We start from the raw sequence: 24,313 nt of genomic DNA on the forward strand, positions 1-24,313 counted from the left end.
GATCATTTATTCCTTTTGTTTTCTGGGTGAAGTTAACCTCTTTAGCTTGAAGTTTTCCATCTTGTGCCTTTATTAGAATTTAATTTGTAAATAGATACTATTTAAATTTGATTTTATTGCAGAATATTTTTCTTTCTCAATCTATTGTGATTGAAAGTTTTGGTGGGTACAGTAAAATGGACTGGTATAAATTGTCTTATAAAAAGAGTAGAGTATCTGTCCAGACCCTTCTGGCTTTTGAGTCTCTGTTGAGAAAACAGGGGTTATTTTAATGAGCCTGTCTTTATATTTTACTTGGTGTTTTCTCTTTTTATCTTTTAATAATCTTTGTTCTGTATATTTAGTGTTTTCATTATTTTGTGCTATGTGATTTCTTTTTTCTGTTCCAGCTTATTTTTCAACTCATTTGGGGTCCTTTATTCTCTTTTTATCATGGATAGATAACCCTTCAGTTAGGGTTAGGGAAATTTTGTTCTTCAGTTTTGTTAAAAATAATTTCTGTGCCTTTGATGTGGGTTCTTTCTCTTTTATTTTTCTATTATTTTTACATTTTCTCTTTTCATAGTGCCTTAGATTTCATGACAATTAAAGATTTTACATTTTCTTGGACTGAATTATCTAGATCTTGTATCTTTATTGAATGCCCGAGATTCTCCCTTTGACTATTTGCAGTTAATTGGAGAGGTTTACCTTTTAGGTCTCTGACTTTCTAAATTCTATTTTCAGTTATCCCTCTGGATTTATTAATATATTCATATTCTCTTTAAAGTACTTAAACCTATTTGTAACAATTACTTTGAAGTCCTTGTCTATGCTTCAGTTATATTGTATTTCTCAGTGGCATATTTCAAGGTTTTTGGGTTATACTATGTTGCATGTTTATAGCTGTATTTTTGCATTGGTGACTAGCCATCTGGGTTTGGAATGTTTTGTGACTGTATGTTGATATTTTGTCTAGTCTTTGTTGGGCGAGTGTTCCATTCCTAGTTTTCTGTTGCTGCCTCCAGATCTTAGGAACTTGTGACTTGTTTTATCTGGTAATCTTGTATAGGTGTCTCCAATAGAGTTCCCATGGAATGTGGTTTTATGTATTGGAGGTTGACACAAAAGCAGGGTGACTGAAAGGGTTAGCAAAAAGAGGAAAGCAGGTTCTTCCATGAGGTTTCCCAGAGAGTGGAGTCAGAAAAGTAGGGCAGCTCATTGCATGCAAGTGGTCTCCTATAGTGCTATGGTTGAGACTTCAAATTCTCAATCTCTCTGTCTCTTGTTTTTTTGTTTTTGTTTATTTGTTTTTTTTTCAGTCAGGGTTTCTCTGTGCACCCTGGACTCACTCTGTAGACCAGGCTGGCCTTGAACTGTCCCTTCCAAATACTGGAATTGAAGTTCTGTGCCACTAAATTTGGCATCCTTTTTTTTCTTTATCGTTTGGTCTGTATCTATTGATTTGAGGAATTGAGACCATTGATATTGCAAGTTATTATTAGGTGATACTTATTTATTCTTGATATTTTATTGCAGTGTTGAGAATGTCCCTCTGACCTTGATTTACTGTTCTGTGATTATTTAATTCTTTTATATTCTTGGTGTAAATAACCTTCTCCCTAAGGTTGATATATCCCTTCCAGTGTCTTCTGTGAATGTCTTTTGGCAGACAAAATTACTTTGAACTTAGTTTAATTATGACTATTTTGCTTTCTTTTTTATTGTGATTGATATTTTTACCTGTCATGTATCCAGGGTCAGCATTTGTGGTGTTTCAAAGTTTGTACAACATTTACCCATGTCCTGGATTTTAAGAGTCTCTATTGAGAAGTCAGGTATTATTCTAATGTGCCTGCTTTTATGTATGACTAGGTCATTTTCCCTTGGAACTTTTAAATCCTGTATAGCTCGCATTTAGTGTTTTGATTATTGTGTGCTATGGGGGTCTGGTTTGGTCTCTTTTTCCTTTTGCTATGCTTCTTGTACACTGAAAATCATCTTCTTTTAGATAAAGGGAAATATGCCATTTATCAGTTATTTTTCCTTCTTTCCTCTATGTATTGTTCTTTTTACAGTATCTAAGATTTCCTGAATGTTCTGTACTAGAGACTTTTTTACTCCTGCCAAATTTTTCCTTGATTCCTTTCTTCCTTCCTTCTTTCCTTCCTTCCTTCCTTTCTTTTCTTCTTTCCTTTTAAATTTAATATTTCCTTTTACAGAGCTATCTTTTTTAAAAAACTTGTCATCAGGACTGGAAATTCTCTATTTCACTTCGTTCATTATGTTGGAGAGTTTTTCAATGACTTTTTGTTTGATTTTTTTTTTGAGCTTTTTATTTTGAGTTTTAGTTCAGTTTGGTGGCGCTTTCTCTCTCTCTCTCTCTCTCTCTCTCCACACACACACACACACACACACACACACACACACACACACACACACACACACATTAAATTCTATTCTCATATCTGGAGTTTTTCATTCATTCTTTCTTTCTTTCTTTCTTTTGTTAACTGCATTTTTCATTGTATATTTTATTTATTTACATTTCAAATGTTATCCCCTTCCCGGTTAACCCTCTGGAAATCCCCTATCCCATTCTCCCTCCCCCTGCTTCAGTGAGGGTGCTCCCCCATCCAGGTGCCCACTCCTGCCTCTGCACCTCAGCATTTGCCTACACTGGGGCATCGAGCCTTCCCAATATCAATAGCCTCTCCTCCCGTTGATGTCTGACAAGAATATCCTCTGCTACATATGTGGCTGGAGCCATGGGTCCCTCTATGTCTACTTTTTGGTTGGTGGTTTAGTCCCTGGGAGCTCTGGGGGGATCTGGTTGGTTGATATTGTTGTTCTTTCTATGGGGTTGTAAATCCCTTCAGCTCCTTCAGTCCTTTCTTTAACTCCTTCTTTAACTCCCTGTGCTCAGTCTAATGGTTGCCTGTGAGCATACACCTCTGTATTTTTCAGGCTCTGGCAAAGCCTTAAAGTATAACAGTAACATATTTAGAAGTTCATTTGCAAAGTTCTTTGTATTATTTATTGGTAACAAAAGCAATATGTAGAATTATTTATATTCACTAGTAATATAAACTATGACAGTTTTCTTATATATTTGTGAAATGCTACAGTTTTGGAGACTGAGAACATGTTTTGTGTTCATTGTGAATCAAAGTCTTATAACAAAAGGCAGAGTAGAAGCTTTGAAAGATTTGGGAAAGTGGTAGATAGAGGCAGATAGAGAAGTAATTACCTGTAATTATTGCTACTGGTTTTTATGCTAGGATATATCATATTTTGATTTAGAAACTTTAAAGAAACTTCTTTTCCCTTGCTGTCTACAGTCTCCTAGTTCCCAGATTAATCACCAAATATGGACACCAGCTTATACTTATGAATGAAAATTAGTTAAACAAGAGTTTAAAAGTAATACTCTTACTGTATTGATAATATGCATGCACCCTAACTGAACAAAAGTGTATGCTTAAAGTCTAAGAGTGTTAGTGTGATTTTGTACAAGTGGGATAATTGATTTGACCATTAATGCATATTGTAATCAACGGTTGAGTTGTTGCCAGATGATGTCCGTTTTTACACTTAAATTCTTGCGTCTCCCCTGATTGGTAATAGCGCTTTTGTTTTTCTTCCCATCTGAAAGTTATGTTATGTTTTTCCATAATTTCTTTTGATATTATACAGGGATCTAAAAGAAAAACATACCACAAGAATATCAGTAAATGAAGTTACTGAGATCCAGTTTTCAAATAGAGTATATTATATTTAAGGCATCCTTTGCTAAATTCCTATAAACAACTATGAAAATAGCTTATACAGCTAAGTAAATAGAGAATGTTAAATGATGGAAACATGATGTTTGATACGAAAATTAGATCTCATCAGCAGGCATTCCTAATATCAATAACTTGCATCTCAGTTTATTTGTGATTGTTTACTTTGATTTAGTTATTGGGAAAGTTATAAAATTTGAAGTTTACAATTTGAGATATGATTTATTTATTTATGATACTCAAATCTAATATTCAATGATATGACAACCATTAAAAACAGTGCAATTATGGGATTGAAGATGCCCTACCATTCCACAAGGACACATGTTCCTAGCAACCTTATTTGTAATAGCCAGAAGCTGAAAACAACCCAGATGTCCCTCAACCAAACACGGGATACAGAAAATGTGATTCGTTTACACAGTGGAACACTATTAAGCTATTTAAAACGAGGACATCATAAATTTTGCAGGCAAATGGATAGAAGTCGAAAACATCATGCATAGTGAGGCAACCCAGAACCAAAAGGACATGCACGACAAGCCTAGCATAGCTGTCCTCTGAGAAGTACCAGCAGCTGACCAAGAATGTAGATGCTTACACCCAACAATTGGACTGAAGTCATGGACCACTATGGTTGGATTAGGGGAAGAATTGAAGAAGTTGAAGGGGAGGGTGACCCTATAGGAAGACCAGCAGTCTCAACTATCCAAGACTCCTGGGAGCTCCCAGAGACCGAACTACTAACCAGGTAGAATACATGGGCTGGTCCAAAGTCCCTGCCATATATAGAGCAGAAGATTGCCTGGTCTGGCCTTAGTCGGAGAAGATGCACCTAGTCTTCAAGAGACATGAGGCCCCAGGAAGCAGGACTCTGTCAGGGGCTGGGGAGGGAGGAGCAGCCTTTTGGAGGCAAGGGGGAGGAAGAATTGATGAGGAACTGGGAGGGGCAGGCAATGGCTAGAATGTAAATAAGTAAAATAATTTGTAAAAGGCTGCACAAAAAGAAAATCAAAATGATCAGGTGAAAATACACCTGTATTTTCAGCATGATTTTGACTGGGACAGTAAGAAATGATCATTCCTACTCTGCCTGAGTTAATATTCTGTTCCATAAAGGAAATAAAAAAAATCAAATGTGGGGCTGGAGAGATGGCTCAGTGGTTAAGAGCACTGTCTGCTCTTCCAGAGGTCCTGAGTTCAATTCCCAGCAACCACATGGTGGCTCACGACCATCTATAATGGGATGTGATGCCCTCTTCTGACCTGCTGGTGTATATGCAGGCAGAACAATGTATACATAATATATAAATAAATCTCTTTAAAAAAAATCAAGTGTGTGGGAGGATTTTGTGTTTGTTATTATCTGGTGCACTAAAAATCTGAAAACAAGCAATGTAGAAAACATAGTGCAATTACACAGCATGATCATAATTGCTTTCACAATAATTATTATATAGTCACAAAGTAGTAAGTGTGAATGTATCATGAATTTTATTTTGATAGATTTTTAAAAATAAACCTATCAAATAACAAAACTTGAAAAGTGACAAGCCTGGCTGCAAAGCAGCTTTACCAATCACTATCTTGGTCCCTGAGCATACATCATGTAAATATACCATTTAAATGTGGTAACATTGTCTGTACACATTCAACAACTTATGGGAATATAGTCAATATTTTTGTCTTGGGTCTTGTCGAGGAGCACTGTACTTGTACCATGTAATTGGAGATTAAATCGATTAATATCATTTCCTTTGGATATATAACAAAGAGAGGTACAGGGATCGTATATGGTAGATCTACTTTTAGATTTTCAAACAATCTCCATATTGTTCTCCATAGTAAACTGCACAGAATCACAGTCCTATCAACAGATTATCCTTTTTCTTTACATGAACATTTGTTATTTTAAGGGTTCTTTTCTGTGATACCATTCTTATTGGATGAAAAAGGATCTCATTGTGACTTTAACAGGCAGTACCATAAGAGCTAATGAAATTAATAAAATTATTTTCCTCACTGACATATGTATCTATATCATCTATCTTCTATCTATCTATCTATCTATCTATCTATCTATCTATCTATCTATCTATCATTTCATAAGTATCTTTCTTTTACTCCATTTTAATAGACTTACTTATATTCTAAAAATGAATTTAAATATTTTTCAGTGATTCCTTGACATGGAAAACCCCTATAATACATATGACAACTCCTGACAATGAAGTAACTGAAAATCATTTTCTCTAGTTCTAAAGTCTATCTATTAATTGTATCGATTAACTTCTTTGCCCTGCAGAAGTACTTCGATGTGATAAAATCTACTGGGTTTTCTTTTTAGTCTTTTCTTTGAGATACCATTCAAATATCTAGAGTCCAGACCTACTTAAGTGTTTTCCCATTGTTTATCCTTGTAGTTAGAATTTTTTTCTTACATTTAGGACTTTGCTCCACTTTTACTTACCTTTTTTCGATAGGCTATGTCAGGAATCCCTGTGTATCCCTGTATTATCTCCCTGTGCATTTCAACTTTCCTTGAATTACTTACTGAAGATGCTACCCTTCTTCCCAATGTGTGTTTTTGAATCTCTGTCTTGAACAATTAACCATAGATGCATAGAGCATTTTTTCAAATATATATTCTCTTTTGGTGCTTTAGTTTTATCCCATTGTCATAAAGTTCTGGTTACTATGGCTACTGGTGTACTTTGAAATATAGTATTATGACATTTCCAGATTTTTTCTATATGTTAAGTTCCTTTTACTCGTACACATTTTATAGTACTTTCATACAGATTTTAGAATTGTTTCTCATATTGTATGAAGTATGTTTTCCATATTTTAATGGAGTTTCATAGAGTCTGCTAATTGCCTTGGGCAATGTGGGCAGTTTAATATTAATTCTTCTAACCCTGTAATATAGGTTTCTCAATTTTTGTTCTGTGAGATTCCTTAATAAACTTCAGAACTCAGAAGTCATTCAGTTCTTTCAAATTCATTGGTAGATTATTTTTTAATTAGTGTGAATGAGATTGTTTTACTGTTACTTTTCATAAAATGAAATTATTATACAGAAAAAAGCTGATTTTGTGTATTAATACCCATTTAGACTCTTTTTTTTTCTTTTTTCTTTTTTCCGGAGCTGGGGACCGAACCCAGGGCCTTGCGCTTGCTAGGCAAGCGCTCTACCACTGAGCTAAATCCCCAATCCCCCCATTTAGATTCTTAATCAAATTTGTTCTTAAATTTGAGTGCTTCTTTGGAATTTACCACACACGGCAACCCATACATCCCAAATGACTTGACGGCCACCTTCATCTTGGAATACTGACTTTCCCAGGATCCATGAGAACAAGTTACTTACGTAAACATTTTGGTGGATCAGACCACTCTCCATTTATACATATTATTGTCTTGTTGCCCTGCAGTTGGTATAAAGACTGGCACTGATATTCAACTGATGATGATGGTATGTATCGTTGTAGTGGGAAGGATGTGGTGTCTCCATTGTCAATAGGTGGAGGAGGCCCACAGATCTTTGTTGAATCTAAAAAAGACAACATTTGAAGTTTTCAGAGATCAAGTCAAAGTATAGGCTTGAGCAGAACCAATAAACATATTGGACTAACAAATGTCAAGATGGTTTCAGGTCACAATACTGATTGCTTGGAGTACTTTCTATGATGTAAATTGATAGTTAAAGGGCAAGTTCTTCCTTCTTTCTCACCTAAAGCACATACTCAACTGGAGTAAGCATGTATGTTCAGAAGCCTTCCAGTGATAATAGATGTATTATCAGGTGCTGATTAGATGGATGCCAATGCAGACAAGCACCATTTCTTTATTTTTAAGACACTGGAATATTTACTGTTTATTTATCTACATATTCTTGATCTTTATTGTCATTTTTGTAGAAGCACACATTTATTGACAAGAGGTAAATTAGACTCTCTGGCTTCCTGATCTGGTCAAGGTAAGAATGGGCACTTATATATTTTACTTTTGCTGCCAGCTGCCTGGAAGTAGCTGGAACCACCATAACCGTCTGGAAGAGCTTGAGACCAATGGAGTCAGTTGAAGAGACATTCTCCAACACGTGAGACCAATGGAGTCAGTTGAAGAGACATTCTCCAACACGTGAGACCAATGGAGTCAGTTGAAGAGACATTCTCCAACACGTGAGACCAATGGAGTCAGTTGAAGAGACATTCTCCAACACGTGAGACCAATGGAGTCAGTTGAAGAGACATTCTCCAACACGTGAGACCAATGGAGTCAGTTGACGAGACATTCTCCAACATGTGAGACCAATGGAGTCAGTTGAAGAGACATTCTCCAACACGTGAGACCAATGGAGTCAGTTGAAGAGACATTCTCCAACACGTGAGACCAATGGAGTCAGTTGACGAGACATTCTCCAACACGTGAGACCAATGGAGTCAGTTGACGAGACATTCTCCAACACGTGAGACCAATGGAGTCAGTTGACGAGACATTCTCCAACACGTGAGACCAATGGAGTCAGTTGAAGAGACATTCTCCAACACGTGAGACCAATGGAGTCAGTTGAAGAGACATTCTCCAACACGTGAGACCAATGGAGTCAGTTGACGAGACATTCTCCAACACGTGAGACCAATGGAGTCAGTTGAAGAGACATTCTCCAACACGTGAGACCAATGGAGTCAGTTGAAGAGACATTCTCCAACACGTGAGACCAATGGAGTCAGTTGAAGAGACATTCTCCAACACGTGAGACCAATGGAGTCAGTTGAAGAGACATTCTCCAACACGTGAGACCAATGGAGTCAGTTGAAGAGACATTCTCCAACACGTGAGACCAATGGAGTCAGTTGAAGAGACATTCTCCAACACGTGAGACCAATGGAGTCAGTTGAAGAGACATTCTCCAACACGTTGAGCCATATTCAGGCTGTACAATATATTTCAGGTTCCCAGATTTTGTCACCCGTGCTGCATAGGGTTTGGTTAGGCAACTGTCTTTGAGTCATTTTTCTGTAAGTAATTCAATAAAACTCATGTTTCACCACATTGGACTTTGATGATTTTTGTACATTGGTGTGTTCTGGGCTCCTAACCTGGTGTGAGTAGATGCCTGTGTATCATCTCTATAAAATTTTTTTGTCACAAAACAGAATTGTATATAAATAATTTCATATTGATTTTAATCTTATTTATATAATGCTAGAACTGACCTTGAGACAAAGGCTTAGCCAAATATCGTTCTAATGAAGTAATACCTCTGCTCTAGCATTTATTTTACCATTGTACTGCAGAAAGCTCTGATTTCATAATATTGACATGCTTATACTCAGAGAACGAAATAATCTTTATTTGTTTAGATTGAATTCATTATTTGGTGGTCATGTGTTTCCTCTCGTTTGTGATAAGTTTTCCTATGTAACTCAGACTTATCTGAAATTCTAGACCCTCATTTTTTATCTTCCCAGTGCTAAAATTATAGGTCTGTGCCATTTTGCTAGAAGTTGACATCCTACTGAATTAAATTTGAGTGGATTCTTGAGCCGAAAATCAAGTTTCTTAGTCTCTGCTATTATCCTTTCAATATTTCCTATTCTGCCAATTTCATCTTCCTCCTTCACATTTTTCAAGATGCATGATCTTACTTACAATAAAATTGTAATTTTTGTAATGATGACCTAGTTTAAATAATTTTGAGCTTTCATTTATGATACTATGACATACATGGTCAAATAAAAGGCATATCAACTTGAATGTATTATTATAAAAGCAGATTTTCCCATCAGTTAAAAGACTTAAAATGAGAGTTCTAAGCCTGGTGACATGAGTTCAATCCCAAGGACTCACTTGATGAAAAGAGTGAGCAGATTCTTGCAAGCCTCTGACACCAGAAATGTGTATGTGCAATGTGTACACACATCCATAAACACACACATGTATGCAAATATACATTGGATAAATAGATTAATATAATGAAGTAATAAAATACTATCACCTTAGCCTTCCAAAGTTTTTTTTTTTCATATTCTATTTTCTTAATTTCCCTTAAATCAGATGGAAGATTCTAGAACATTTAATTTTTTGAAATTAAAGTATTAATATTTAATTTTGTTTTGTGAAAAATTCTAAAGACAACAGTACTCACCATAACATGAGGGCTTATCAGACCATCCATCATCATTACAAGTTATGGAGCCTTTGGTTTGTTTATATTTGTTTTCATATCCATCATGGCATTCATAGTCTATTTTGTCGTTGAGTTTAAACCATGTGCTATTATTCTTAATTACAGCATTCTCAAACACAGGCATATCACATGACTCTAATGTAAAATAAAATTGACATTTCATTTCTAAGGAGTCAATGGATAATCTGAATAATTCTCATAACAAGAAAAGGCTTTATAAGTTAATTTGTACTAATGAATTAAGCACTATGTAAAAACCATCTAAGAAGACCAATTGATATTGTTATTAAAATGAAATGAATTTCAATATAGCATTATCTCTTTAATTAAGTTTCAAAATATTTCAATTTAAAAATAATTTCACTATTCCCATTTCTGCCTGCGACTGGAGCTGACCCGTGTGCCACAGAAATCTGTACTCAGATCCCACTGGGAGAGAGCTGGATTCTCAGAAGTGCTGACATTCCTGAGAGCACAGGTGAAACCACTACTTCTGCTTACATTCCTGTCCCAAGAGGAACCCTCCTGGAGCCTTCAGGACACAGGAACTGAGAACCAGTTGGTGACAGGATGCTTCTGGTTTCTGTTTGTGCTTGGGGCTAATCCTGTAACACAGTTCTCTGTACCCAAATACCCTTGGAAAAGAAGTGGTCTCCCAGTAGTGCTGACATACAGGCTTACAGGAGGGTCAAATCACTGTCAGACAGCAAGACCAGCTGACACCAGAGGTAAGCAGATGGCAAGAGGCAAGGGCAAGAACCTAAGCAACAGAAACCAAGGCCACTTGGCATCATCAGAAGCCAAGCACATCCCTGGGTACCCCAACACACCAGAAAAGCAAGATTTTGATTTCAAAATCACATCTCATGATTACAATAGAGGACTTCAAGAAGGACATAAATAACTCCCTAGAAGAAATACAGGACAACACAGGTAAACAAATAGAAGCCCTTAAAGAGGAAACCCCAAAATCCCTTAAAGAATTACAGGAAAACACAATGAAATAGGTAAAGGAATTAAACAAAACCATCCAGGATCTAAAACTGGCAATAGAAACAATAAACAATCACAAAGGGAGACAGCCCTGGAGATAGAAAACCTAGGAAAGAGATCAGGAGTCATAGACACAAGAATTACCAACAGAATACAAAAGACAGAAGAGAATCTCAGGGGCAGAAGATACCATAGAAAACATTGACAAAAGAGTCAAAGAAAATGCAAAAAGCAAAAAGCCCCTAACCCAAAACATCCAAGAAATCTAGGACAAATCTAGATGAAACCTAAAGATAATAGGTATAGATGAGAGTGAATATTCCTGACTTAAAGGGCCAGTAACTATCTTGAACAAAATTATAGAAGTAATCTTTCCTAACCTAAAGAAAGAGATGCCCATAAACATAAAAGAAGCCTATATACCTGGAAACATACTGGACTAGAAAAGAAATTCCTCCCATTGCATAATAGTTATAACACTAAATGCACAAAACAAAGAAAGAATATTAAAAACACTAAGGGAAAAAGGTCAAGTAACATATAAAGGCAGACCTATTAGAATTACATCAGCCTTCTCACCAGAGATATGAAAGCCAGAAGATCTTGGGAAGATGTCATACAGACCCTAAAGGAACACAAATGTCAACCCAGGGTACTATATCCACCTTAAACTCTCAATTAACATAGATGGAGAAACCAAGATATGTCATGACAAAACCAAGATTACACAATATGACAGAAAGCCAACATACACACAGAAGCTGAACAATGTTCTACTCAATGATCACTTGGCCAAGGAGGAAATAAAGAAAGAAATTAAAGGTTTTTTATTGTTTAATGAAAATGGAGGCATAACATATTCAAATTTATGGGACACAATGAAAGCAGTGCTAAGAGGAAAACTCATAGCTCTGAGTGTATCCAGAAAGAAACAGAAGAGAGTATACATTAGCAGCTTGACAACACTTAAAAGCTCTAGAACAAAAAGAAGCAAATACACTCAAGAGGAGTAGAAGGCAGGAAATAATCAAACTTAGGGCTGAAATCAACCAAGTAGAAACAAAAAGAATCAAGAAAACCAGGAATTGGCTTTTTGAGAAAATCATCAAGATAGATAAACCCTTAGCTAGGCTAACCTGAGGGCACAGAGAGTATCCAAATTAACAAGATCAGAAATTAGAAGGCAGACATAAAAACAAAAACTGAGGAAATTCAAAGAATCATCAGATCCTACTACAAAAGCCTATACTTAACAAAACTGGAAAATCTGGAAGAAATGGACACTTTTATAGACAGATACCAGGTACCAAAGTTAAATCAGGATCAGATAAACCATCTAAATAGTCCCATAACTCCTAAAGCAATAGAGGCAGTTATTAAAAGTCTCCCAACTGAAAAAAGTCCAGGATCAGATGGATTTAGTGCAGAATTCTATCAGACCTTCATAGAAGACCTAATACCATTTCTGTCCAAACTACTCCACAAAATAGAAACAGAAGGAGCACTACCCAACTCCTTCAATGAAGCCACAATTATTCTTATACCTAAACCACATAAAGACCCAACAAAGAAAGAGAACCACATGAAACTCAAGAAGGATGACCAAAATGTGGATGCTTCACTTCTTCTTTAAAAGGGGAACAAAACTATCCATAGGAGGGGATAGGGAGGCAAAATTTAGAGCAGAGACTGAAGGAAGGGCCATTCAGGGCCTGACCCACATGTGGCCCATATATATACAGCCACAAAAACTAGATAAGATGGATGAAGCTAAGAAGTGCAGGTTGACAGGAACCAGATATAGATCTCGCCTGAGAGACACAGCCAGAACATGTCAAATACAGAGGGGAATGTTAGCAACAAACCACTGAATTGAGAACGGGACCCCTGTTGGAGGAATTAGAGAAAGGATTGAAAGAGCTGAAGAGGCTTGCAACCCAATAAGAGCAACAATGCCAACCAACCAGAGCTTCCAGGGACTAAATCACTACCCGAAGACTATACATGGACTGACCCTGGGCTCCAACTCTATATGTAGCAAAGGATGGCCTTGCTGGGCACCAATGGAAGAAGTCCTTGTCTCTGTATTCTCTTCTGGGTTTCAAGGTTGGAACCCCCCCCCCAGTGTAGGGGATTGTCGGGGGGTGGGTAAGGGTGGTGGATGGGGAGGGTAACACCCTTATAGAAGGGGAGAGGGAGAGGTTGGGGGCTTATGGGCGGGAAACTGGGAAATGGAATAACATTTGAAATGTAAATAAGAAATGCCCAATTAAAAAAAGAAAAAAAAAAGAAAATATCAATCTAAGTTGTATAACCCAATTACAAAAAACCACACATGGTATGCACTCACTGATAATTGGATATTAGCCTAAAAGCTCCGAATTACCCAAGATACAATTTACAGACTACATGAAACTCAAGAAGAAGGACAACCAAATTACGAATGCTTCAATCCTTCTTAGAAGGAGCTGAAGAGGTTTATAACCCCATAATAACAATATCAACCAAACAGAGACTAAACCACCATCAAAAGCATACATATGGACTGACCCATGGCTCCAGATGGATAAACAGTGGGTGGCCTTGCTGGGCACCAATGAGAGAAGCCCTTGGTCCTTCTAAGGCTGGGCACCCCAGTGTAGGGGAATGTTGGGGGGTCAGGAATATTGGGTGGATGTGTGGGGGAACACCCTCATAGAAAAAGGAGTAGGGGATATGGGATAAGGGCTTATGGACGGGAAACTGGGAAAGGGAATAACATTTGAAATGTAAATAAAAAATTCTAATAAAAAATCAAGAAAATGAGGGGTGGGGTGGGAAGATATTCATAGGAGGGAATACGTAGACAAAATTTGGAGCAGAGAGTGAAGGAATGGCCACGCAAAGACTGCCCCACCTGGGGACCCAGCGCATAAACATACAGCCACCAAACCCAGACAATATTCCAGATGACAAGAGGTTAATGCTCAGGAGCCTGATATAGCCATCTCCTGAGAGGCTGTGTCAGAACATTACAAATACAGAGGCAGATCCTTGCAAGTCAACCATTGAACTGAGAATGGGGTCCCCATTGGAAGAGTTAGAGAAAGGATTAAAGGAGCTGAAGGGGTTTGCAACCCCAGAGTAACAACAATACCAACCAACCAGAGCTCCCACGGACTAAACCATCATTCAAAGACTACAAATAGACAGACCCATGGCTCTAGCTGCATATTTAGCAGTGGATGGACTTGTGCATCAATGGGAGGAGATGCCCTTGGTCCTGCCATGGCGAGATACTCCAGTGTAGTGGAATGTCTGGGCAGGGTGGCGGGAAGGGATGGGTGGGTGTGGGAACACCGTCATAGAAGCCAGGGGCTGAGGGATGGGATAGGGGTTTTACTGGGAAAGGGGCTAACATTTGAAATGTAAATAAAAATTTTCCAATTAATAATAATTTCATGGCTAAAATTTGCTCATATTTATTACATGATATAAATAAATATACAGATGAAAATTCATATTTTTTAGGAACATGTAATAGCATTTATCTGAATTAGATCCTATATTTAGTAGCTAACGTGAAATATAGAATTCAGAAAAGTAGATTAGCTTAATTTAAAAATACATTCAATGTAGTATATTAAATGTTTTCTTTTTAACAATAAGAAAAACCAATGTAGTCTGATTACTTATAATTTAATAAAATGGATTTACAAATAGGAGTAAGTTTACAAAATCATGATTTACAAAATCATGTATAAGCATGATGAATAAAACATAAATTTAAAAAGTAATGAATGCTTTAAAGAACCCTTTCATGTAAGGTGTGTTGAATAATACCACTGCCTAGTTTCCTAATAAATAAGGCAAACTGAAACTTTCATTAGTTTGTAAATCAAAGTTAACTTTCAAAATATACATTTTGCTGGTATTTGAAACATTTTTTCTTTCCAATATCAAGACACTTGGAAAGATTTTCTAATAGGGAGAAATGGATTTGAACACATAGTGTGAAATATATTATAAATGTCATCACATATACTATGATTTAAAACATGGATATATATCTTCACTAAAAATTGTATCTTCATATTTGGGAACAAAGGTTTGGCTATGCAATGCAGAACACCTTTAAAAATATCAGTTCTTCAAAGAATTGTTTAAGATTTAAAATTTTAAACATCACGTGTTCTCTCTTTTTTTTTTCTTTTTTTTCGGAGCTGGGGACCGAACCCAGGGCCTTGCGCTTCCTAGGCAAGCGCTCTACCACTGAGCTAAATCCCCAACCCCAAGATTTAAAATTTTATAATGTGTTTTTTATCTTTTTGTAATTTAAACTCTTTTTCACACTCCAAAATCTATTTCCCTCCAGGTCCATCCTCTGACTGTTCCACATTTCATACCTCCCCATCCTTATCTCCACAACGATGTCCCTTCCACCCCCATCCCACCAGACCTCCTCATTCCCAACTCCCTCTACTCTCTTGAGGGTTAGGTGCATCTTCTCTGCCTGAACCGAGACCCAGGAGTCCTCTGTTGTGTATGTATTGGGGGCCCCATAACAGTTAGTGTATGCTGTCTGGTTGGTGGTCCAGTGTTTGAGAGGAAAACAGGTGTCCAGGTTAATTGAAACTGCTGGTCCTCCTGTAGGGTCACCCTCCTCCTCAGTCTCTTCCAACTTTTTCCTAATTCAACCACAGGGGTCAGGAACCCTTCTGTCCATTGATTGGGTGTAAATATCTGCATCTGACTCTTTTAGCTGCTTGTTTTGTTTTGTTTTTTGTTTTTTGTTTTTTGTTTTTTTTTGGAGAGCAGTCATGATAGGTTACTTTTTGTGAGTGATCCATAGGCTCAGTAACAGTGTCAGACCTTGGGGCCTTCTCTTTAGTTGGATCCTACTTTGGGTCTGTCGCTGGACCTCCTATTACTCAGGCTCCTCTCTATTTCCATCCCTTCATTTCTTTCAGACAGGAAGAATTATGCATCAGAGTTTTTGATTGTGGAATGGTAACTCCATACCTCACTTGATGCTCTGTCTTTCTGCTGGAGGTGGACTGTACAAGTTCCCTCTCCCCCCGTAGGGAATTCTATCTAAGGCCCCTCCCTTTGAGTCCTGAAAGTCTCTCACCTTCCAGTTCTCTGTTACATTCTGGAGGTTACCCCTAGCTTCTTTCTCCCAAGGTTTCCTGTTCTCATTCATTTGCTGGTCCTCAGGGCTTCAGTTGTTTTCCCCATTCAATACCTGATTCCCTCTTCCCCTCACGGTCCCCTTTCCTATCCAGATCCTGCCCTCCCTCCCACCTCCTGTGATTGCTTTCTTCTCCCTCTTAAGTGTGGTTGAGGCATCCTCACTTGGGCCCTTCCCCTTGTTGACCTTTTGGAGTTCTGTGGACTGTATCTTGTGTACTCTGTACTTTTTGGGCTACTACCCGCTTAATAGTGAGTACATACCTCCTTTTGGTTCAGAGTTACCTCACTCGGGATGATATTTTCTAGTTCTATTCATTTGCCTGCAAAACTCAGGATTTTCTTGTTCTTAATAGCTGCGGAGTATTCCATTGTGTAAATGAACCACATTTTCTGTATCCAATATTCTGTTGTGTGTAGGGAGTGGCATATATAGATAAAGATGGCGCTGACATCTAGTGGTCGTTTGTGGTATACAACCATTACAGCACATGTGTTGGCATACCTCCAACATCTACAAGGCCAGGGTGATATTCATGCTAATAAGGTACTTCATGCTCCACCAATCCCTAGAGGACAAGTTTACAGCCACAGCCTGTTTTGTATATAAGGCGAGTGCCTTTGTTCCTCGGGGTCCCCTGTACCAACAATGACGTGTTCCTGCAATAAAGGCTGTTGAGAAGAATCCGACGGTGTTGCGTCTTCCTTGCTGGTCGAGGTGGGCGCATCAGTTGTGGGCCATCTGGGTTGTTTACAGCTTCTGGCTATCACAAATAAGGCCCTATGAACATATTAGAACACCTGTCCATGTGGCATGGTGGGGCATCTTTTGGGTATATGCCTAAGAGTGGCATATCTGGATCTTCAGGTAGATCTATTTCCAATTTTCTGAGGAATCTCCAGATTGATTTCCAGAGTGGTTGTACCAGTTTGCAATCCCTCCAGCAATGGATGTGTGTTCCTCTTTTTTTACATCCTCGCCAACATGTGCTGTCAACTGAGATTTGATTTTAGCCATTCTGATTGGTGTAAAATGCATACTCAGGGTCAATTTGATTTGCATTTCTCTGATCACTAAGGACTTTGAACAATTCTTTTAGGTGCTTCTCATCATTCAAGATTCCTCTGTTGTGACTTTTCTCCTTAGCTTTATACCCCATTTTTGATTGGGTTGTTTGGTGTTTGGATGCTTAGCTTCTTGGGTTTTTTATATATTTTGAATATAGGCCCTCTATTAGATGTGGTGTTAGTGAAGACTTATTTCTCAATCTGTAGGTTGCCAATTTGTCCTATTGACTATGTCCTTGACCTTACAGAAACTTTTCAGTTTCATGAAGTCCAAATTATCAATTCTTGATCTTAGAGCTTGAGCCATTGGAGTTCTGTTTAGGAAATTTTCCCCTGTGCAAATGCTTTCAAGGCTCTTTCCCACTTTCTCTTTTATTAGAATCACTGTGTCTGGTTTTATGTTGAGGTACTTGATCTATTTGGACTTGAGCTTTGTGCAAGGTGACAAATTTGAATCTATTTTCATTTTTCTACGTACAGACTGCCAGTTAGACCAACACCATTTATTCTCTCTCTCTCTCTCTCTCTCTCTCTCTCTCTCTCTCTCTCTCTCTCTCTCGTATATTTTTGGCTTCTGTGTCAAAGATCAACTATGAATAAGTGTGTGGCTTTATTTCTGGGTCTTCAATTTTATTCCATTGATCAATGTGTCTGTCTCTGTACCAATACAATGTTATTTTTATAACTACTGCTCTGTAGTAGAACTTGAGTTCAGGGATAGTGATTCAAATAGAAGTTCTTTTTTAAAAATTTTTTCTATAATATTATCTTTTACAGTGTAGATTTTCATCTTTTCATGGAAGCTGTAATGTGTCACAATGTCACAGAGTATGCACTTTTTTCACATACTGTTATTTGCAAATGTTTATTGCAGTGAGTTATTAGTCTGAACCCAGGCTTCTGATTTTTTTCTATATCATCAATACTGGTTCCTTACCAGGAACCCTCTGGGATGTCATATTTTCACCCTGTGTCATGGAGACCCAGCAGCTTTGCACCTCCAGGATCAGCTCTTTCACCTACTCCAGCAGGTCATAGATGAGGTAGATGTTAGGGTGGGCCAGCTCAACATCTTGAATCTGGACACGGGAGGTAGCTGAGTTGGTCAGCCTGCCAACTCTCCTCCACCAACAGGGCAAACTCTACAGCACTATCCTGGCTTGTTGGCTCACCCAATGCTACATGCTTCAAGGTCAACTCTCCTGGTGTCATGCCCTCAGGGCCTGATCACCCACACCCACACCACCAGATCCTGCTATACTGTGTTGCCCAATCAAAGTGCAGGTCACACTTTCCCAAGTGTTGCACTAATCAAGGGGCTGGGATAGCTCTCTTACCTAATCATGTGGAAAGTGTTGGGGAAGGACATCTTCCCCATTCCCACACTAGTTTTTGGTAGTGGGGTTGCCTCTTCTTTGTTCATACCCTCAGACCAGCTCACCAGTGCCACTGTTACCAGGGCGAGCTTGAGCTTAACTGTGCTCCCCCGGTGAGGTGAATAGCTTAAGTTCCCAAGTGTTGTAGCTGGTTGGAGGCATATGCAGATCTCCTACTCTCCTTATCCCAGGGCCAGATCTCCTGACTGCTGTAGGTTAGTTGGCAAGGGACAAGATGTGGAGGAGGGCATCACAGCCACACACAGGCCATCTCATAGCACACAAGTGGTGGGGACAGTTCTGCATAGCCCTAAGACTTTAAAGTGGTCCTAGGTGACAAACCAAGGTACGTACAACATTATTTTGAAGTGTGTACAGATTACCCTTGTATTACTTAAATACTGATTATTGTGCCCCCATATCTAGGTATAATCCTTATTCTGAAAAATCTCCAGTCTAAACCTTGTGTAAACATTGCTCTCCAATTATTCCCTGATTAGTAAAAAGCTGATAAGCCCATGTCTGAGCAGAGGATATAATAGGACTGGACTTCCTCCCAGCCCAGAGGCTGGCAGGAGAGAGAAATGGGGACTTGCAATTGGGAGAGTCCAGGATATAACATGAGATAACACCTGGAGCAGAGAGAGGCAGACAGTGCTAAAATGCAGGGATTTTGGCAGGGGGGTAGCCAGAATAGCTGGGAGGATTAAATAGAGTAGTAGTACTCAGTTGTGTTCTTAAAGCTTGTTTTATATATATATATATATATATATATATATATATATATATATATATATATATATATATAATAGTCTAGTGTTAATTATTTGGGAGGTAGTAAGGGTTGGAGAAAAAAAATATTCTTTTAAGAAGCCACTAACTGATGGTTCCATGAAGTTTAGTGCTCATACCAGTCAATGATATCTACACGGAGCCATGCTACTACAAATCCATCAACCAGGACATGTCCCTCAGTGGTAGCATGGGCTGAGATTTCACCATGATCTCAAGTGTCAAAGGTAGTTACTTAAACAGGCTGTTCTCTCCACCCTCACTTCTCAATTCCCACCTCTCTACTTAATGGTCAAACTGTTTTCTCTTTTTCTCCCATCTGTTCACCACTCATTTGTACATTATAGCAGGTCCTGCTGTGGGCAGGCCACATAGCATGGGAGTCTTTGGTGTTCTCTGATCCCCTGTTATTTGTGTTAGGATCTTATTCAGTTACCTAGGGAAAAAAAGCTAAAGCAATATACATAGATAATACTTTAAATATGAAAAGATGTATAAATAGGAAAGGCAGTAAGTTCAGATAAATCAGCCCAATTGACATATACACTAAAAAGAATATGTACAATAATATATATGAAGAAAACAAGCATAAATAAAATACTAAATCTAATTCAGTACATACTTAAACAAATAACTAATATTAATAATATAAAAATAAATTCCTAAATATATCAATGATGTATATTGCTATTGTCATATTTGTTTAATTCTACATTGCACTTTTATAATTTTTAAGTCAAATGACAGAGTGATTTTAAATATTGCAAATATTGTAAATTACAGAATAAATTACTCAATGTTTTGCTTTATTATTAACTAGTATCTGTAGGTATGTTCAATTTACTATGTATTTGTTAAGAATCCTTCCGGTAAGCAATCCTTTACTTGAAACAATGGAGCAATTTTCCCCAGTTAACATAGATGAGTGAGAAGTCATGAGCATCTCAGAACCTCAGAGCAAGGTACTTACTGATACGGACGCATTTGGGAGGAGGGGACCAGCCATTTTCTGTACATATCATTGTATCTTGACCATTTGGAAGACTATAGCCACTGTAACACTGGACTTTTGCAGACTGACCCTCTATATATCTTCTTTGCCAGTATGAAGATTCTCCATTTTCCACATAATGGAAAATACATTGCCCTAAGAAACATAATAATTAAAAATTAAAAAAATAAAATCTTTAATTTGTTTAAGAATAAACTGTTAAATGTTATCTTTAAAACTGTTTAATGAGCATGCACGTCATTCAAAAATAATATTAATAACAAACATTTAAGATAATAGCATTTCTCTTTCATTTGTAAAAATAAAATATGCAAGGTATTTCCATAGTCCCTATTGTATGTGTGTATATTTCATGAAGAAACATTTCATGACAGAACCTAGCCATTTTGCTCACAAATTCTTTTGTTGGTCTTATTTTTGTCATGAATAACTTAATTATGTATGTGCTTTTTCTTTAAAAGAATCAACATAGTTAAATACAAAGGCATTGGCTTACTGAGGCATGGAACTTCGGGCTCCCACCCATTTACTGTGCAACGAAGGTAGTCCCAGTACGACTGTGAAGGCGTTGTAAACCCGTTGTCACAGTAATAGCTGTACTCCTTTCCTATAGGTACTGGGAAGTAGGGTCTCCGGCTTTCTTCATAATACAGACGTCCATGTTTGAATTGTGGAAAATCACAAGGCTTCACTTGAAAGAAAAAATAATAAAATAAAACAACCATAAAACACTCATATCAGAGATAAAACACTTGATCAGTAGATTACTTTCTGTAAATTAAAAGAACTACATGAGAAAGCCGTGGGCACTGAGGACCAAGAAACAAATTGAATTCAGAAATCTGAGGTATATGAGGAAGTCTTTCTTCTAGAAATCTTGTGATATGTTACAGATCACCATTGTTGAGACATAGAAATGCAGCTCCCAGGAAGAATCAAGTAAGGACTGGTGACAGGTGCAAGTAGGGGCTGGAATGCAACCCTTGAGAAGAAAATGTTTTTCTTACTTGGCCTTAAAATATATTCTGCTGTGTCCTGTTTCTGTGAAAGCAGTTCTCATGCTTTCTTGGTAATGGTGAGTATATTTTGATAATAATAAGAGGAGTGGTTTGTTTTGTGAATATTTTGAGAAGAAACCTTTGTTTAGTCATATTTCTTTGTTTAGTCTTGCCTCAGTTGTTCCTGGTATTGTGGGAATAATGATCTTAGGGTATCTTGCCAAAGTGGAAATTGAGGTAATGCATATTCATATCTATATAAGGATTAATAAAGCTTTCAACTTCTTTCTTTCTTCCTTTCAGAGTGTGATATAAGGGTTGTGATACTCAGTTATTATGGACTACTAGATAGAAATAAATATAGGTGCAGATAGCCCAAAACCTGAAAAGAAATATTCCAGAAATAAGATACTTTAGACACAAATAACAATGCAGTGTACGTGTGTGGTGCTGCAAGCTGGGGGTTTTCCCTGAGGATCTCTGCGTGCCAGATATGGGGTTGGTTTGCTGGTTCAGGAGGAGGCAAGAGAGCTCAGGCAGGGAGGTAGGATTGCTTCTGCCTCCTTTGCTGCTGGTTCTGCTCCTTTCTGCCTGCTGCCTCTTTGGTTGCTCTTGCCAGGCTGAGAGAGCAGGAGAATGACTAGCCCACTAGGTGTGCAGGGGAGCATCTGGCAGCAGTTTTGGGAGAGCAGATCTCTTCCCCAAGTAGTGGTGTGTTACAGCTCTTATGACAGAAGCTCTCAGATGATGGGGTAATTCCTGTACACTTTTAATCCTGAACACGATTCTTAAATACAGTTTTTGGATAGGTCAGTGTCTAATAGCAGGTACTTCCTATTAGTTAGGCCCAAGAGCTTGGGAAGACCTCATCTACATATTTGGGGGTATGGTCCTGTTTCTCTGACTGATCTGTTTTGAGCCTATGAGACCTGTGTTCCTGTCCTCACCTGTTGAGGAGGGGTTTGTAGCATTTTATACATGACTGGTCTATCTTAAATTGGTCTGTGGGTGGTTGCAGCTAGTGAGGCCTTGATCTCCTAGGAGAAAGGGAATGTGCCCGCTGTTCCCTTTTGGCCTCTGGGGATTCAACGTTTCTCAACCAGATATCAGGGTACCTTTCACAGCCTGCTGCCCCACATATGTATTTACTGAAACCCTACAAAGCAAACTTTCCCAGAGAGAGAAGCTTAATATCCCCTTTTATGTCAATGTTGAACTCAGTATATGTGAAACAGCTATGATGAAAAACATATTGGGTGAGATTGTTTATGGATGAAGTCTAGACCACTATTGTCTTTCTGATTAAAAACTCTAGTGCAAGTTAGCTGTCATCAACGAATCAATGTAGAGGATTATCTGATAAGGAACTAAGGCCTCATGTGTTCTAGTGAGTGTGCCACATTTGACACAAGGCCTATAGCCTAGCAAAATCTCCTAATGAATGACAGTCAAGACGGTGTCTGACAGCACAACAATGATGTGGACACAGTAGCCAAATCATCTTCAAATATGGCTGAGAGAAGTGGGTTGACATCAAAATTTCATTATGAAGCAAATCTTTTTGAAGTATATTGGTTACAATGCAAATGAGTAAGTAAAATTGATTCTTATATGGCAATATTCTTACCCAATAATATGCTAAATATCTTTGAAAATATTCATTAATTGAAGAAACCTATATACATATTCATAAATTGGAGTAGAATTAAATTATGAACTATTGTTTTTCTGATATGTGCTTTTAATATAACTTTATACCCAGACACTGCATGGGAGAGACCTGGACTCTTAGACATGTGAAAAATCCTGACAGCACAGGGAAGACCATTACTTCTGCTCCAAGGAACCTGCCTCTAGCCCTCAGGACACAGGAATCCATGAGAAGTCTGGGACAGGAGACTTGTGGTTGCCACCTGTACCTAGAGCTGACCTGGTCCGATAGCCCTCTGTATACAGATCTCCTGGGGGTAGAATGGGACTCTTCAAAGTGTGACCAATCCTGAGAACACAGGGGGAGACCACCACTTCTGCTCACATTCCTGACTCCAGAGGAAACTGCTGGGAGCCTTCTGGACACAAGAACCAAGAAGCAGTCTGTGCAAGGATTCTTCCGGTTTATGTCTGTGCCTGGAGCTGACCCTGTGACAGAGTTCTCTGTACACAGACCACAGTGGAACAAAGCCTATCTCCAGCAGTGCTGACACACAGGCTTACAGGAGGGTCAAGTCACTTTCACAGACAGCAAGAGCAGCTAATGCCAGAATTAATCAGATGATGACAGGCAAGCACAAGAACCTAGGCAACAGAAACCAAGACTACTTGGCATCATCAGAGCCCAGTTCTCCTATCAAATGAAATACTGGCTATCCTAACACAGCAGAGAAGCAAGATTTAGATTTAAAATCACATCTCATGTTGATGATAGAGGACTTTAAGAAGGACATAAGTGACTACCTTAAAGAAATACAGGACAACACAGGTAAACAAGTAGAAACCCTTAAAAAGAAAGCACAAAAATGCCTTAAAAATTATAGGAAAACACAACCAAACAGGTGAAGGAATTGAACAAAGCCATCTACGATCTAAAAGTAGAAATAGAATCAATGAAAAATCACAAAAGGAGAGAACCTTGGAGATAGAAAACATAGGAAAGAGATCAGAAGTCAAAGACACAAGCATCACCAACAAAATACAAGGGTTAGAAGAGAGATTCTCAGTGACAAAAGATACCATAGAAAACATTGACACAACTGTCAATCAAAATGTAAAACACAAAAAGGTCCTAACCCAAAACATACTGGAAATTCAGGACCCAATGAGGATATCAAACCCCAGGATAACAAATATGATACAGAGTGAAGATTCTAAACTTAAAGGGATAGTAAATATCTTCAACAAAATTATAGAAGAAAACTTCCTTAACCTAAAGAAAGAGATGCCCATTA

The 24,313-nt window shown here is 38.0% G+C and overlaps 1 protein-coding gene across 4 annotated transcripts in view; it reads right to left on the reverse strand.

The window, feature by feature from the left end:
* Positions 1 to 2,989: 2,989 nt before the first annotated feature.
* The window catches only part of Cfhr2l1 (complement factor H-related 2-like 1), a 34,133-nt gene continuing 12,809 nt past the window's right edge, over positions 2,990 to 24,313 (reverse strand). For 2 of the 4 annotated variants that reach the window (NM_001402196.1, XM_039091342.2), the window contains 5 exons: positions 20,867 to 21,061; positions 20,329 to 20,505; positions 9,919 to 10,095; positions 7,135 to 7,317; positions 2,990 to 3,679 (listed from right to left, as the gene is read on the reverse strand). In NM_001402196.1, coding sequence (NP_001389125.1) covers positions 3,477 to 3,679; positions 7,135 to 7,317; positions 9,919 to 10,095; positions 20,329 to 20,505; positions 20,867 to 21,061 — 935 coding nt within the window. In that variant the 3' untranslated portion in view covers positions 2,990 to 3,476. The remainder of the gene's footprint in view (positions 3,680 to 7,134; positions 7,318 to 9,918; positions 10,096 to 20,328; positions 20,506 to 20,866; positions 21,062 to 24,313) is intronic. The other 2 variants (XM_008769581.4, XM_039091343.2) reach the window with 1 other exon arrangement.

Source organism: Rattus norvegicus, chromosome 13 (assembly GCF_036323735.1).
Source record: "Rattus norvegicus strain BN/NHsdMcwi chromosome 13, GRCr8, whole genome shotgun sequence".
Classification (NCBI taxonomy): Eukaryota; Metazoa; Chordata; class Mammalia; order Rodentia; family Muridae; genus Rattus; species Rattus norvegicus.